This window comes from Anopheles gambiae, chromosome 2 (genome assembly GCF_943734735.2).
Source record: "Anopheles gambiae chromosome 2, idAnoGambNW_F1_1, whole genome shotgun sequence".
NCBI lineage: Eukaryota > Metazoa > Arthropoda > Insecta > Diptera > Culicidae > Anopheles > Anopheles gambiae.
The window spans coordinates 74,681,972-74,694,456 of record NC_064601.1 but is presented as its reverse complement, the minus strand read 5'-3'; the positions used below and the strand labels follow the sequence as shown (position 1 = coordinate 74,694,456).

At 42.4% G+C, this 12,485-nt stretch overlaps 1 protein-coding gene across 2 annotated transcripts in view; it reads right to left on the bottom strand.

The window, feature by feature from the left end:
• LOC1275734 (sodium- and chloride-dependent neutral and basic amino acid transporter B(0+)) overlaps positions 1 to 12,485 on the bottom strand; it is a 52,000-nt gene that overhangs the window by 33,469 nt on the left and 6,046 nt on the right. For both annotated transcript variants that reach the window (XM_061650656.1, XM_061650657.1), the window contains exon 2: positions 2,518 to 2,876. In XM_061650656.1, coding sequence (XP_061506640.1) covers positions 2,518 to 2,550 — 33 coding nt within the window. In that variant the 5' untranslated portion in view covers positions 2,551 to 2,876. The remainder of the gene's footprint in view (positions 1 to 2,517; positions 2,877 to 12,485) is intronic.

Sequence of the window (12,485 nt, the reverse complement as noted above, 5' to 3'; positions counted from 1 at the left end):
ACGCAAAACACTCTCTCGTGTGTGTGTGTGTGCCCGTACGAGCGGAAACGAAACGGTGGAGTGGCGAAAGCTGGCCAGCGAGGCAAAGAGCTTAATCAGCCGTACTCCAACATTCCCAACAAATTCCATACCGAGGTGGCTCGCGGCCGATCGATTGTGTCTGCCATAGGGGACAGTCACCTGAGGTGATGTTGACGTGTTTGTCCCCCCCACAAACCTCTTTCATTACACTTCGCCCCATCGGAACAGGTGCTTCGAACGAGGAACATCATGCTGGATGAACCGTAACAGCTTATAATGGGGAGGAATTTTCACTTTTCATGTACGATGCTTGCTGCCCATCGTGTACTTGCCGTTGCCTGTTAGTGTTGTTTGGTTTCAATATATCGGAATCTATTGGTTATTGCGCTAAGCGTGCGGTGGCCGGCAAGCCCTCCCAGCCCTCCACAATCCTCTTAATCCGGTCGTGTGAGCCAGACTGGAAAATGTTCTCTTAATGGACCGTGCACGTGCAATCAGCGTGTACCAATCATGTCCACCCTACATGCTGTGGTGTCCGTATGTCCGTATGGAAGCTAGCAAGCGGTCAAGTGGTTCAACACTTTTTCGACAGCAATGCTTCGAACACGATGCACTCGAAATTAAATCATACGCAACATTTCCCACTGCCTGCCAGGGAGTGTGTTCGAAACACCGATTCGAATGCCCTTATCAAAACATCAAAACGACACGATCCTCTCGGTGCGCAAGCAAACGGCGATGGCACAGTGATTGTTTTGATCGCAAATGCGCTATTTACAGTGGAAACAAAACCGTTCTCTTCAACAAACATCGCTTAGCATCCGGCCCACGGACACACTGTTTGTTTGTTATTTCCAACACACCGTGTGTAGCAACCGTAATCAATGCAAACACTATCGCTCGCTACTAAAATCGATGTTTGCCGAACCGGGTTCCAGGACCGGCTCAATGGAAAGCGAAAAAGACGCGATTTCGGAAGTGGCTGCTTAATGAAGCTAGAAACATCACTTAACGTTACGGATGCCATCACCGCTTGTGTGTGTGTTTTTGTCTGTTGCTGTTTTGCAGACTAACCATTTTTGCTAAAGTAAGCGATAAGCTTACCAATTGGTTCGGGTGGAAGGGATCGGAATCGACCACTTGAGTGATGGGCTCCGGTTCGCATACGAGAATGCTGTTGTTAGTCACAAATCATATGTGTGAAATGGTTTGTTGCAATTATGTAAAACGTATAGATAATCTAAAATCTTCCAAGTCAACTCGCACGACTGAACAATATGCCCATAAAGGGATGAAGTGCCGTATAGATCGACCATCCATAAGCAGGACTATGCGTGAGTTGACCAACAACTCACTGAGATAGCCAAGCTCATTAGTGACTTAAGCAGACATAGATATATCGACCATGGTTGTTGTGCGCAAAAGCCTCAAGCCGATGATAATTTTAAACACAGAATAAGTCTAAAATTCCAAATTCCAAATAAAACTAATGATAAACCGGTTAAAAATGGATCTCTTTCCTAGTTATTATCATGATCTCTTTACTATCCTTCTAGCAATCACATCTCCCCCCTCCCTCAGGCCACCATTTCGTTATAAAATCTCTATTTTAACTACGCGGACATGCCGGTCTATACATTCATTCATTCATTCATTCATTCTTGCCTTGAATCTGTGACGGGCATGTTATTGAGTCGTTCGGGTTGACGACTGTAGCGCGGGACCGCCCCTTAGCAACATAAATTCAATAAGTACAATAATGGATTTGATATTTTTATAGATAATTTAGCTATTTTTGTTGTTTTTTTTTATTTTGAAAATAAAACTGGAGACAAGCTTTTCGTGAAATTAGTTGAATAAAGAAAAATGGACCGCACTAACTAATTCAAAACAACTGAAATTTTAATTTAAAACGCAATATATACATTTCTTCTTATCTATACCTTGTGTACGTTCGGTGATAAAATTGAACAACGCACACGGCAAAGGAAGGCACCAAAACAGATAAACGAAATGCACCTAGTACAACTTACAAAACTTTCTGACGTATGATTTACACGATATTTTAATTGAAAAATGATGTCACCAGGGCTGCAAATTAGGTACAAATGGTGCAGAATGTGGCAGAACATCCTGTTTTCGCCAAACCCAATTTTAGTACACTTATTTTCAATTGCAATCGTAGTGCCAGTATCGGGAAAACAAATTCAAATGCCATCCGCTGCGAAATCGAAGAACTCATTAAACGACCTTTGGTAAAGGTGAAGGTGAATGTCAGCATTTTCAATTTCAAAAGCTCATAAACCAACTCGTTGCAAGGGGAAAGGAACGTGCTGCCGCATCGTATCATGTCACATCAATCGATAACGTGCACTTTTTTAGGTACAGTTTCCCCCCCCGGACGCTACACCAATTCAATGCATCGTACAGGTTTGCATAACCTTTAAGCTTTTTCCTTGCGTAATAGGTACACGTTTTGAGCTAGACAACACTTACCGACTGTTTTGGCTCCTTATTTTTCCATTTCATGTTGCCACTGGTATGAAGGTCAGCAGGGAACTGGGGGAGCAGTGGTGGGGTCGGGTAAAATTCGCCAAAACTCGTTCTGCCCTGGTTCTGTACGCTTTACATGGACGCTCACATAACACTCAATAGCACATGCACATTGGACGATTTGATTGAAACTTTCGTTAACAAAATAAACACAAATTTTGAAATCCTGCTTCTGTTCTCACTTTTTTTGTCGTCACTTTCGTTTGCACTTTATCGCCGTAGGGCGATCACAGCACTGCTCGTAGGTACCGCAGCATCAGTCGCACTCATGTTGATTTCGCAAGGAAAACCATCACTCATTCCTGGAAAATGGGAGAGGAATTATGGAGCCGCCTGGGAAAAATGTATGCCTTGGCTGTCGCAATGTTGCCGTGGATGGCGTGTCGGTGGCAGATTTTCGCAATAGTTTGCAAGTGTTTTCGTTGACAGTCAGCGAACACAAAGTCTCACACAAGATGTTGACGTTTTGCTTGTTGTTGTTTTAAAGCTTTTTTTTGGGGGATAAAATTCGAAAAGAAACGTGGCAATGTTTTGTGGAAATTCGTTGGCGTTCCTTTGTCCGCTCGGGCATCTGGGTGTTGGTGTTTCGCTAAACAATAGCGCCCGCTGCCGCCGCCGACAACCGTACAGACAGAAGGGAACCAGAACAGAAGGGGCCAGCACGTAGGTTAGGGGCGGCTAAAGCCGGTCAGCATCGTACACAATCCATTGCATGATTAATTCAACGTCTATAAATGCTCACTATAAAAAAAAGTGGCATGCACAGGTGCGGGAAAACCCTCGCCGAGTATGCTGCATGACCGTAACGTAGAAGGAAGGCGAAGCGTTCTCATGCCTTGCGGTACACGTGGGGCGGCGCTAAGGGAGCTTTTGATGGTTCACGTGTTGTAGTGCAGTAAAGTTTTATTCTCCCACAGCAATATTTTGGCATGAAAAAAGAACTTTTAGTTCGGAGCGCCTGCTCGAAGCGTTACAGCTGGTGTGACATAAAATTAAATTAACAAGATAATTTTGTTTTCTGTTCAGTCGTATGAAGAGTGTTAAATAATAAATAAACAACAAAAAAAGATAATCGAAAGAAGAATTTTTGAAATAAAATCGTCACATAGCAGTAGAACGTTCCTATGATTTGCAAACCTTTTCATCTACGCGATATGTGACCGATTTAAAGTAAATTTGCATACACTTTTTTTAAACGATTGCTCCTTGCTGTCGTCACTTGTCCGTGTAGCCGTGTTGCTATTGCACCTCCAAAAAATATCACGTGTGAACTAAACAACACAATCGACCCGCAGCTGATGTCATAACCCTCCATTTAAGTGTGTGCAGCCATCTACTCCGTCCCTTCGACTTGGGGCTAAAACGCACACACATTCACACACAATAGTTCCCGATCGTGACCGATCGTGCAATGCGCAGCTTGGATAACTCAATTATGCCGAGATACGGATGCACTTTGGCTAGGAAAGATCTGACTTAACACCATCTTCACTTTGCGCCCTCAAACGTCTTTCAGTGTGGGATGTGGGATCGCCCGAGCAGGCTGACAAACAATAACGAAGATGAGGAGCTGCAGCTTAATTGTGGGTACGGATAGGAGGAGATTTTGCAACGGTGGGCGTTTATTTTGAGATGTCTTCATCTGCTGTTATGCTGTTGTGCTGTTTGTTCAGGCTTTTGTTTGTGTTTCGCAAAACCGGACGCGGAAGTTTAGCTGCGGACGAGACAGACGGCTGTTCGGAATGGGCTTTTCAGCAAGCTTCGGTTTCGACCATGATGAACACTGTAAAGAAAAGCGGAGATGAGAAAGAAAAACATCAGGTAAGTATGCTGCATGTGTACGCAAATATGGTAAGACAAACAAAACAAAACTACCTCACCGGAAGTTTTTTCGAAACGTATCAATAGAAGCAGTAAAAGGGGAAAAATACGGAACCGAGGATGCAATCGGTAGATAGTTTGTAATCACAAGTGAATTTGAAGGAAATGTTGTGAAGATAATACCCTGCACTGCATAGGTATAATAATTATTATTATTTTTACAAAAGATAAAATTAAAATGAAAGCTTATGTATGTGTATACCGTGTGGATGGCACAATTGAATAAAAGCATTTCATCGAGAGGATGTTAAAAGAAGTTTATAAAATACTATTATGATAATGCATTTGTAAGACAATAGAACGAAAATGCATACTGTACTGTACGCTAATGAAAATATGCATCACCGGTGAGTCCCAAGCAATAATGATCGGAACGTGACAATCGTATCAACATTAATATAAACTGTGTGGCAATGCCATCGCTTGCCAGCAGTAGCTATCGAGCGAGTTGTTGGATGATAAACAACCCCACTCAAGAGAACTACAGAGTATAGTTTCAGTTCCTCTGTTTTGTTTACTACTAGTTTCAATGTAAAAGCAGTTGTTTCAATAGGGATAAAGACTTTACCAGCATGTGATGTTCATGCTTTGATGCATGACCTTTTAAATGATGTTCTAATAACGTATTGCGTATTTCACTATTATAAAACTTTACAAATTTAATATAAAGCACAAACAAACGCATTTTGGTAAATCATACCATACTAGTTGAACCACTAGAACTAAAACCTAGACTAGAACCACTTAAAAACTGGAAGGGTATCATTCACATTGAAACTTTATTTGTGTACACACGAATTAACAAGTCGCCCGAGCTGGGATCTATTTACTTTCAATTAGAATCTGAGGAAATGGACGAAGGAAACGAAAAAGGTCAGAGCAGATAAATATTCATATAAAAAAGAGCACTTGCTACAAATAAAAATGATAGGCAATACTTTTAATTGTACCAATGTTCAATATTTCTAAAATTGTTCTTCATTTTGTGATAATGAGTGGAAAATTGGGATATTGATTAGGCAACATGTACTCTATGTAGTATCTGTTTTAACCTGAAGAACTTATTATGTCTTCTGTCTCATTTAAAATAGATTTCGTTCAGAATAGATTAGGTCAAAAATAATATTTTTATTACTTAATTGATTATTTTACTGAGCTATCTTGGTTGTCTAGGTAAGTTTGAAGTTGGTTACTTTCATTCAGTAGCTTTTGTCATTAGTCTATCTCGACATTTATATAGGATGCCTTATAACGGTTAGTAATTAAATGTCCACGTTTGCCAATTATCTGACTGAAGTTCTTTGAGTGTTATTTATTAATTCAATAAATTAAATATATTCTGGATGAAATGGCAAGCTCATTTTACAAATGCATCCAAATTTTACATTAAACGAGATAAACCTTTTTTTGATACTGATCAATTTATAGCTCACCAAACCAACGCACTTCCAAATCCGAATCAGAAATCAGAACACAAGGTGACGGAACTGTTAGACAACTTGGGTGAAACCATACTTCAAAAAAGTAGAAACATGTCCCTGAACTACCCCACAATCGCGACGCGTGTGTATGTTACACGCTGCACGCTTCATTTCTACTTCGAGCCTCCCGCCTGGTCGTGTGGAACAATGGGTAATAAAGTGAAATATGGACTGCACGTCGGTAAATATCACAGTATCACGCACACGCCCCCAAGGTAAGCTAGTAGTAGCACTAGCAATCGCTATCACCACCGCCGGAAGTTGGCCTCTACATCCGAAGGCGAAAGGAAAGCAAAACTCGCGCAATTTACATGGTGGCGGCGGCTATTGGTGGCGCCCTGAACTCATCATCCGACAGGTGAATCGAGCGCATCAGCAGGTTGGGCCCAATAATTCGCCACCATTGCCATCCATTGGCATCGTTGACCGGGGTGAGAGTTTTTCATAATGGACATTCGAAATCGATGCGGCGAAATCGAGCCCGAGGGGTCAAGCACGATGGCAAGAAGCTGGTCTCGATTGGAAGTGAAAAGGCGATCATTAGCCCAGTGACACTGTAATCTCAATCTTTCCTTCTCCACCCACATTAGCCGCCCCATGTTCTCCTGGCCACGTCGAAACGATTAGGTGCAATCGATAAAAGGCGTTGGTTTAACCTCTCTCCAGCAACCTGTCGAGCAGTTCCGATTCGGAAATGGGCCTCGGGGTTGGCCGGAAACACGACACCGAACAGGTCCATTTACGTTTCGACTCAAGCGACATCATCTTATCGTGTTTGCTAACGATGATCCCGAATCCGGTGGGTGCGGTAGTAGCCGGACGGGCAAATGATTTTATAGCCGTGTAGGCACGATCTGCCGGAAACGTTCCGACACGCTACACTGGAAACGCGATTGGTTTTTTTTTGTTGCTGTTGTGTGTGTCGTGCTGCAATTGCAATCGATGCACTGCGAATGAGAATGCGTGCTGCCGCACCTGAAGCGGAAGATGATCGTCATCGGTTGATAACCGTCAACATTCGCTGGAAGTGGAATGCAATTCATCGTTTCCTCCCTGTCTCTCTCCCCCTTTGTTGCGTACCAGTTGACCTTGTCTGAGGTGCGGCCAGTCGCGCTCTGAGCTTCGAGCAACAAACAGGTTATCCCGTGCTGGATGATTAGACGGTTTCACCTGAGCGTGCTGTGCACGTACTGTCTCACCTTAACCACCGGAGGGGTCTCCCACTGCTCGGGATGCTAAATTCCCAGAAAACAGCACTGAGTAAGAGTACCAGGGACGCACACAAGTGAGAAACCATTAGCATCATTTGCGGTTCGAAACGGTTCGAGCGGAATGTCCCTTGAATGTGCTGAAGGCAAGGTTGAAGATGAAGAATACCTGAAGCTGGGCGGAATGTATCAATGGAATCGCCATCCATTTCCTCGCCCAGCGTCCGGAATCACTTCTCCTTTCGTTAGCGACCTGGTTTTTGGTTTCCCAATCCACGACGGGGGATGCGGGTGTCCATGTTTGCCGAACGAATTCGCACACCTCATTGACGCTCCATATTTAATGACACCCCAACAGAGCACGTGTTCGCGTGCAAAGGAAGGAGGGAGATTTGAGATCAATTTGTAAATGGAAACAAAACGACAGACCGGCAACAGAAATGGAAACGGAATCGAGTGAGGCTTTTAGCAAAAATTGAAGCTATTGTCAGTGTCGGTTAGGACAAATAGTAAGCTCTTTATTGTAGTACGCTAGCTTTCCTTTCACGTGTAAAAAGAACGTTTTGAGATGTTTTATTAGCTAAATTTGGTAAACAAGAGAAAAGTTTTAAAAAATATAATCGTAAATTATTGCAGATACACCGGATACAATTAAAATTGATTATGTGTTTGCTCGCGCGGCAACGTAATGGAATAAATAATGAAAAGGTAATGATGCGAGGCGGATAAACACGACGGTACCCTATAACTTAGGCCGGTTTATAAATAAACATGGATTGGCAATTAAATGACAAGACAGTTGCAAATTCTTCATAATGTTCAATCATCATCACACTCTTTAGTAAACAAGACAGTTTTTTAATCTATTCTATCCAATTCTTTTGTGAGTAATGTTTTAAAATTTTAAATTCTTATTACAATTACGGCAAACACAAAGGCTTATGTTACATCGTAGAAAAGTTTTAGATATTTTCTATAAAGTGTAATTTTGACTACCTTTTGTTTATTTTCATTATTGAATTTGATAGAAAGCTACATCCTTTGACAATTTAATGATAGAATGTTTAAGTTTTAATGTAGAATGTTTTATGTAAGAGTATAGATTCGTTTTTCAAGTGGCACGATTGTTCTTCTGAAAAAAAAGCATATTCTTTTTAAAGATAAAAACCTTAAAAAACGTAAAACTTAAAACATGAAATAAAAAATAAAAAAATCATATTCGTTTTCGTTTTAGAAACAACAAAATAAAAATAAGGAAGCTAAAATGAAAATGTTTTCCATTACTAGCTTTTCTATTCCGAACGATTTACAAAATAATGAATGATCACATTGCTGCATTTTCTCATTACTTAAAACAAACATGAAAAGCGCGTACTGTCATGTGTCATTTAACAAATTGAGACCTATAGGTTGAGTGTTTCGTATTTGCCACAAGAATGAGATAAAACCGGAATTAGATTATCTACTATTTTCGGGGCTAGTGAAAAAATGTTCCTTAAGTTTTACAAAATACTCATAACATTGATGTGAAAAATGATTAAAACTTAGAAATAAAGTAATATCCTAAAAATAATGAGCCCAGCAATCTGAGTTTTCTTATAGTAATAACTGATAATGCGATTATTTAAAGAACATTACAAGTCTAAGGTCTAATAGTAATAGTAGATATGATAATTGAAATATGTTTGTTTTCGCACAAATAAAAAATAAACACTCGCAAACTTGTATGTTTACCTCATTAAGTCCTCAACTGTGTCATTTGTGCTCAAACTGTGCCTCTTCAACAAGAAAGCTTCGATCTTGTTACCAACGTCATCAGACATTTAAAAAGTGTTTGTAAACAATCCACAAATCAATCGAATTGTACATAAAACATAAAAAGCCTCATTCTCACATTACAAAACTTTCGACATCTTGCAGCAACCTCGACATCAACCTTTAGGAAACACCTAAAAAAAGATCCCCACATTCAATTATTCCCATGCCTCTCCACATGACCGATTTGCGTGTACTTTACCCCACCCCGAATGGTTTACAGCGTGATGGGAAAGTGGTAGCGAGCGAAAAGAACGATTTGTGTGTTAGTTGCATCTTTCAGCAGAGGACCGTGAACAATGGAGCTTTCGGACAGAGGGCCCTCCCCGTCCGAATGCTGGATCGTGCCGCTTGGATCGTGTACGCCTCTAGCATGGATGCGTATGTGTGGGACGCACAGTAGATCCGCTACGCGACGCAAACAACAAAGTACGAAACAAACACACCAAACAGCAGACATTACCGAGCAGAATGTGCACAGTCTGCTGCGGTGCGTGTGTTTGTATGCGCAAAATAGACGATTATTTTACCGACCTTCCCTGTTACCCTACTCCGGGTACCTTCGCCCGTGATCGCCCTCATTGCCGCTGAGGCGCCAAACCAAGCGAACGCAGAAACGCAATCCACTTCAAATGATGAGTTACGCTCATTACGCGCGCGTCCCGAGGCGCACTCTCAGTGGTCACCAGCGGGCTGTGGATCTCGCAAACGGTTGTTGAAACGCAGGCAGGTGGCTTCCAAACCTAAACTCTCCCTTCCACCTTCAATCGCGCGGTCCACATCACCTCAAAGCGTCATTTCGCATCACACACACAGCACAAGCTCGAGCTCGTCTAAACGAGAGGGAGATACTACTCAATGCCATGCGTGTCTGGTCCGATGTATGGGGCGGTTTGGTTTTTTTCACACTACACAGCCCAGGTGACCCTTGAGGCTCGGTCTCAGTAAATGCGTTGGTACGGATGAGCGAGTGTAAGGTGTTATTTGACCCTCTGTCAAAGTTCGATATTTCTGAATTTTGGGCAGTTATTGGACCGTCAAAATACTCCTAAAAATATTTGATTTTTACATTTGATGATTTTTTAGGCAAATTAAAAGCAATTTGATTGAAGTTTTTTTTTTATTTTTACTGTTCATCAACTACTGTTGCATACTGATGCATCAACTACTGTTTGAGCATTGTTTTTATTTTGAAATAGCTTTAAAAGCATAAATTTTATTAGGAAATTAATTAAAGCTAAAAGCTTTAAATTAATTACAATTGTTCACACTTCAAGTTACAAATAATCTGACTTGATGCTTACAATACAGATTTTGAAAAGACCACATGCGAAACAACAGACTTTGAGATTGAGATAGAAAATTCTGTTTGATTTCTGCTAAAGCATCTTGCGATCGCACCTTCACACAAGCACAACACAGAAATCAACCACCAACCCGACTCCCTCCAACCGCTTAGTACTTCCACGCGCCCTTCAGCCAAACTTCTTCACAATTGATTTATGCTGAAAACAAATTAACAACTCTCACACCATCGCACATACACATCATCGGGAGGGCTAAATGCTGTCGCGGATCGCATCAGCATCCCCTGGGCACATTCTTGAAGCGAGGTAGGGGGAGGGGCTCCCTGCTACAACTTTGCCGATTACGTCGTAGGTACGTGGACACGCGTCGGATTTCTTTGGGAAAGTTTATTACAAACTTCGTCTGTAGGCATCCCGAGGGCGGAGTACACGCATGACCAATGCAGATAGGTGGTCATCTTCCAATAAGATTGGTAAAGATTTATGGAAATTCTTGCACACATTCTAGCCCAGTTCGCTATCCAACGTGTTGGCACGTGTCCGCTTATCATGGAGCCGAGTTGAAGGTCGTCGTAGGCAATGTGGCCTTAGCGAAAGTTTCTTAATTAAACTTCAGTGCTGCAGGAAGTTTGCAAGATTTTTCTTTATCGGCTGATTAGCACAACGGCGTAAGAGCATTGTTGTTATCGATATATATTAACATATTTTAATAACCTGTAGCGATCGATTACATCAACAAAATCCTATAGCAGAAGGATGAAACTATTCTGGTCGATTTCTCAAGCTTTGTTGAGAGCATCACTGCATAATAAAAGATGAATAGCTCCTCTGTACCGTGGCTTACGGGGATATAATTAAGAAAATCTCCAAAGAAATCTTACCTTATGCATTATGATTATGATTTCAGCTTCAGCATCTTACGTAAGCCGTTTGTGGTGCAACTGGAAAAGCTAATATTATATCTCTCAACTAGCCTCAACTTCTTTGTGTCTTACGGGATGAAGCTTACTGCTCCAAAAAATCCAACGCGCTGGTACCAATTTTAGCCGCGTCAAACCTAGATTTTGTTTTCCTGCTCCGACCTTCGCGCTAGTTCGCGTACGGTGAACGGGCCATCCTCAGGAATAGATTCACATTCGCCCGCCGCCCAGCAAAGCACGGCACGGTTCATGGGAAAAACTAGCACGGGTCAGCTCGGAAACGAACCAATCACTTTTGCTATAATCAAACGATTAACCGTTCCGCGTGGCAATAAATAACCGGCATTTGGTGTGGCTGGCGGTAAATCAACAATTATCCGCGTGTGCATCGTGTCGATTTGCGACCACAGACAGACTGCGCGGGGCAAACCGATGATGCCAAACCAATACACCGACGGGAAGTGTACTTTTCCACCACATTTTTACTGTTGCTCACGTTTGGGCAGAGGGCGGACGGGTTTCGGTCACTAATTTATTCACCTCACAAAAGCGACGATGTTGGGGAATCATCGTTAGTGGATTGGAGGTCGGAGACCCACATACACATAACCGGAAGGAGCAGGGTGCGAATATAGGTGCGGTGCGGCTCGGGTAACATTTCCGCAAGGAAGAACCACGAACACAACACCTCACTTATGCCGCTTTTCCGCGCTCGTTTAGGCCCACGTTTGGTGAATGCTGAAGGGGTAATTGCAAGTAACCTTCCTGCCACCGATCGATCGTCAACGAACCTCCCGATCCGTGAACGTGATGAATCGTTCAGTCGATCTGCTTGATGAGAAGTATTTACAGCCCAATAAACTGAGATGCATATTTTATCGTTTTTGCATTATCACCTGCATTATCTGCGTTATCACCATGGACTGGCCCTTCTCGAGAACGTCCGCCATTCGCCCGGCTGAATCTACCTGAAAACGTGATACGATCTCCCACTCGAGGAAGGGGAAAAAGTAGATCATGTTGTGATCGCGGACGTTTGTCACATGACATAAATTGCACTCGATGCACATTGGAATGACGTCCTGCGTTGTATGTTAATGGCATCCCGCGTCACAAAGCCGCGAACAATTAACATTCAATTCACTAACGTGCGTCTTCCGATTGACTCATCCACAGCGGACCGCGACACAAGAACCTTCGGAACGGACAACGGCCACAAAAATGGGCAGAAACGGGGGTCCGTGAACTTGCGACTGCTCGCTTGTAATGAGAAGGGAAGGAGGGAAGGACCATTTTTAG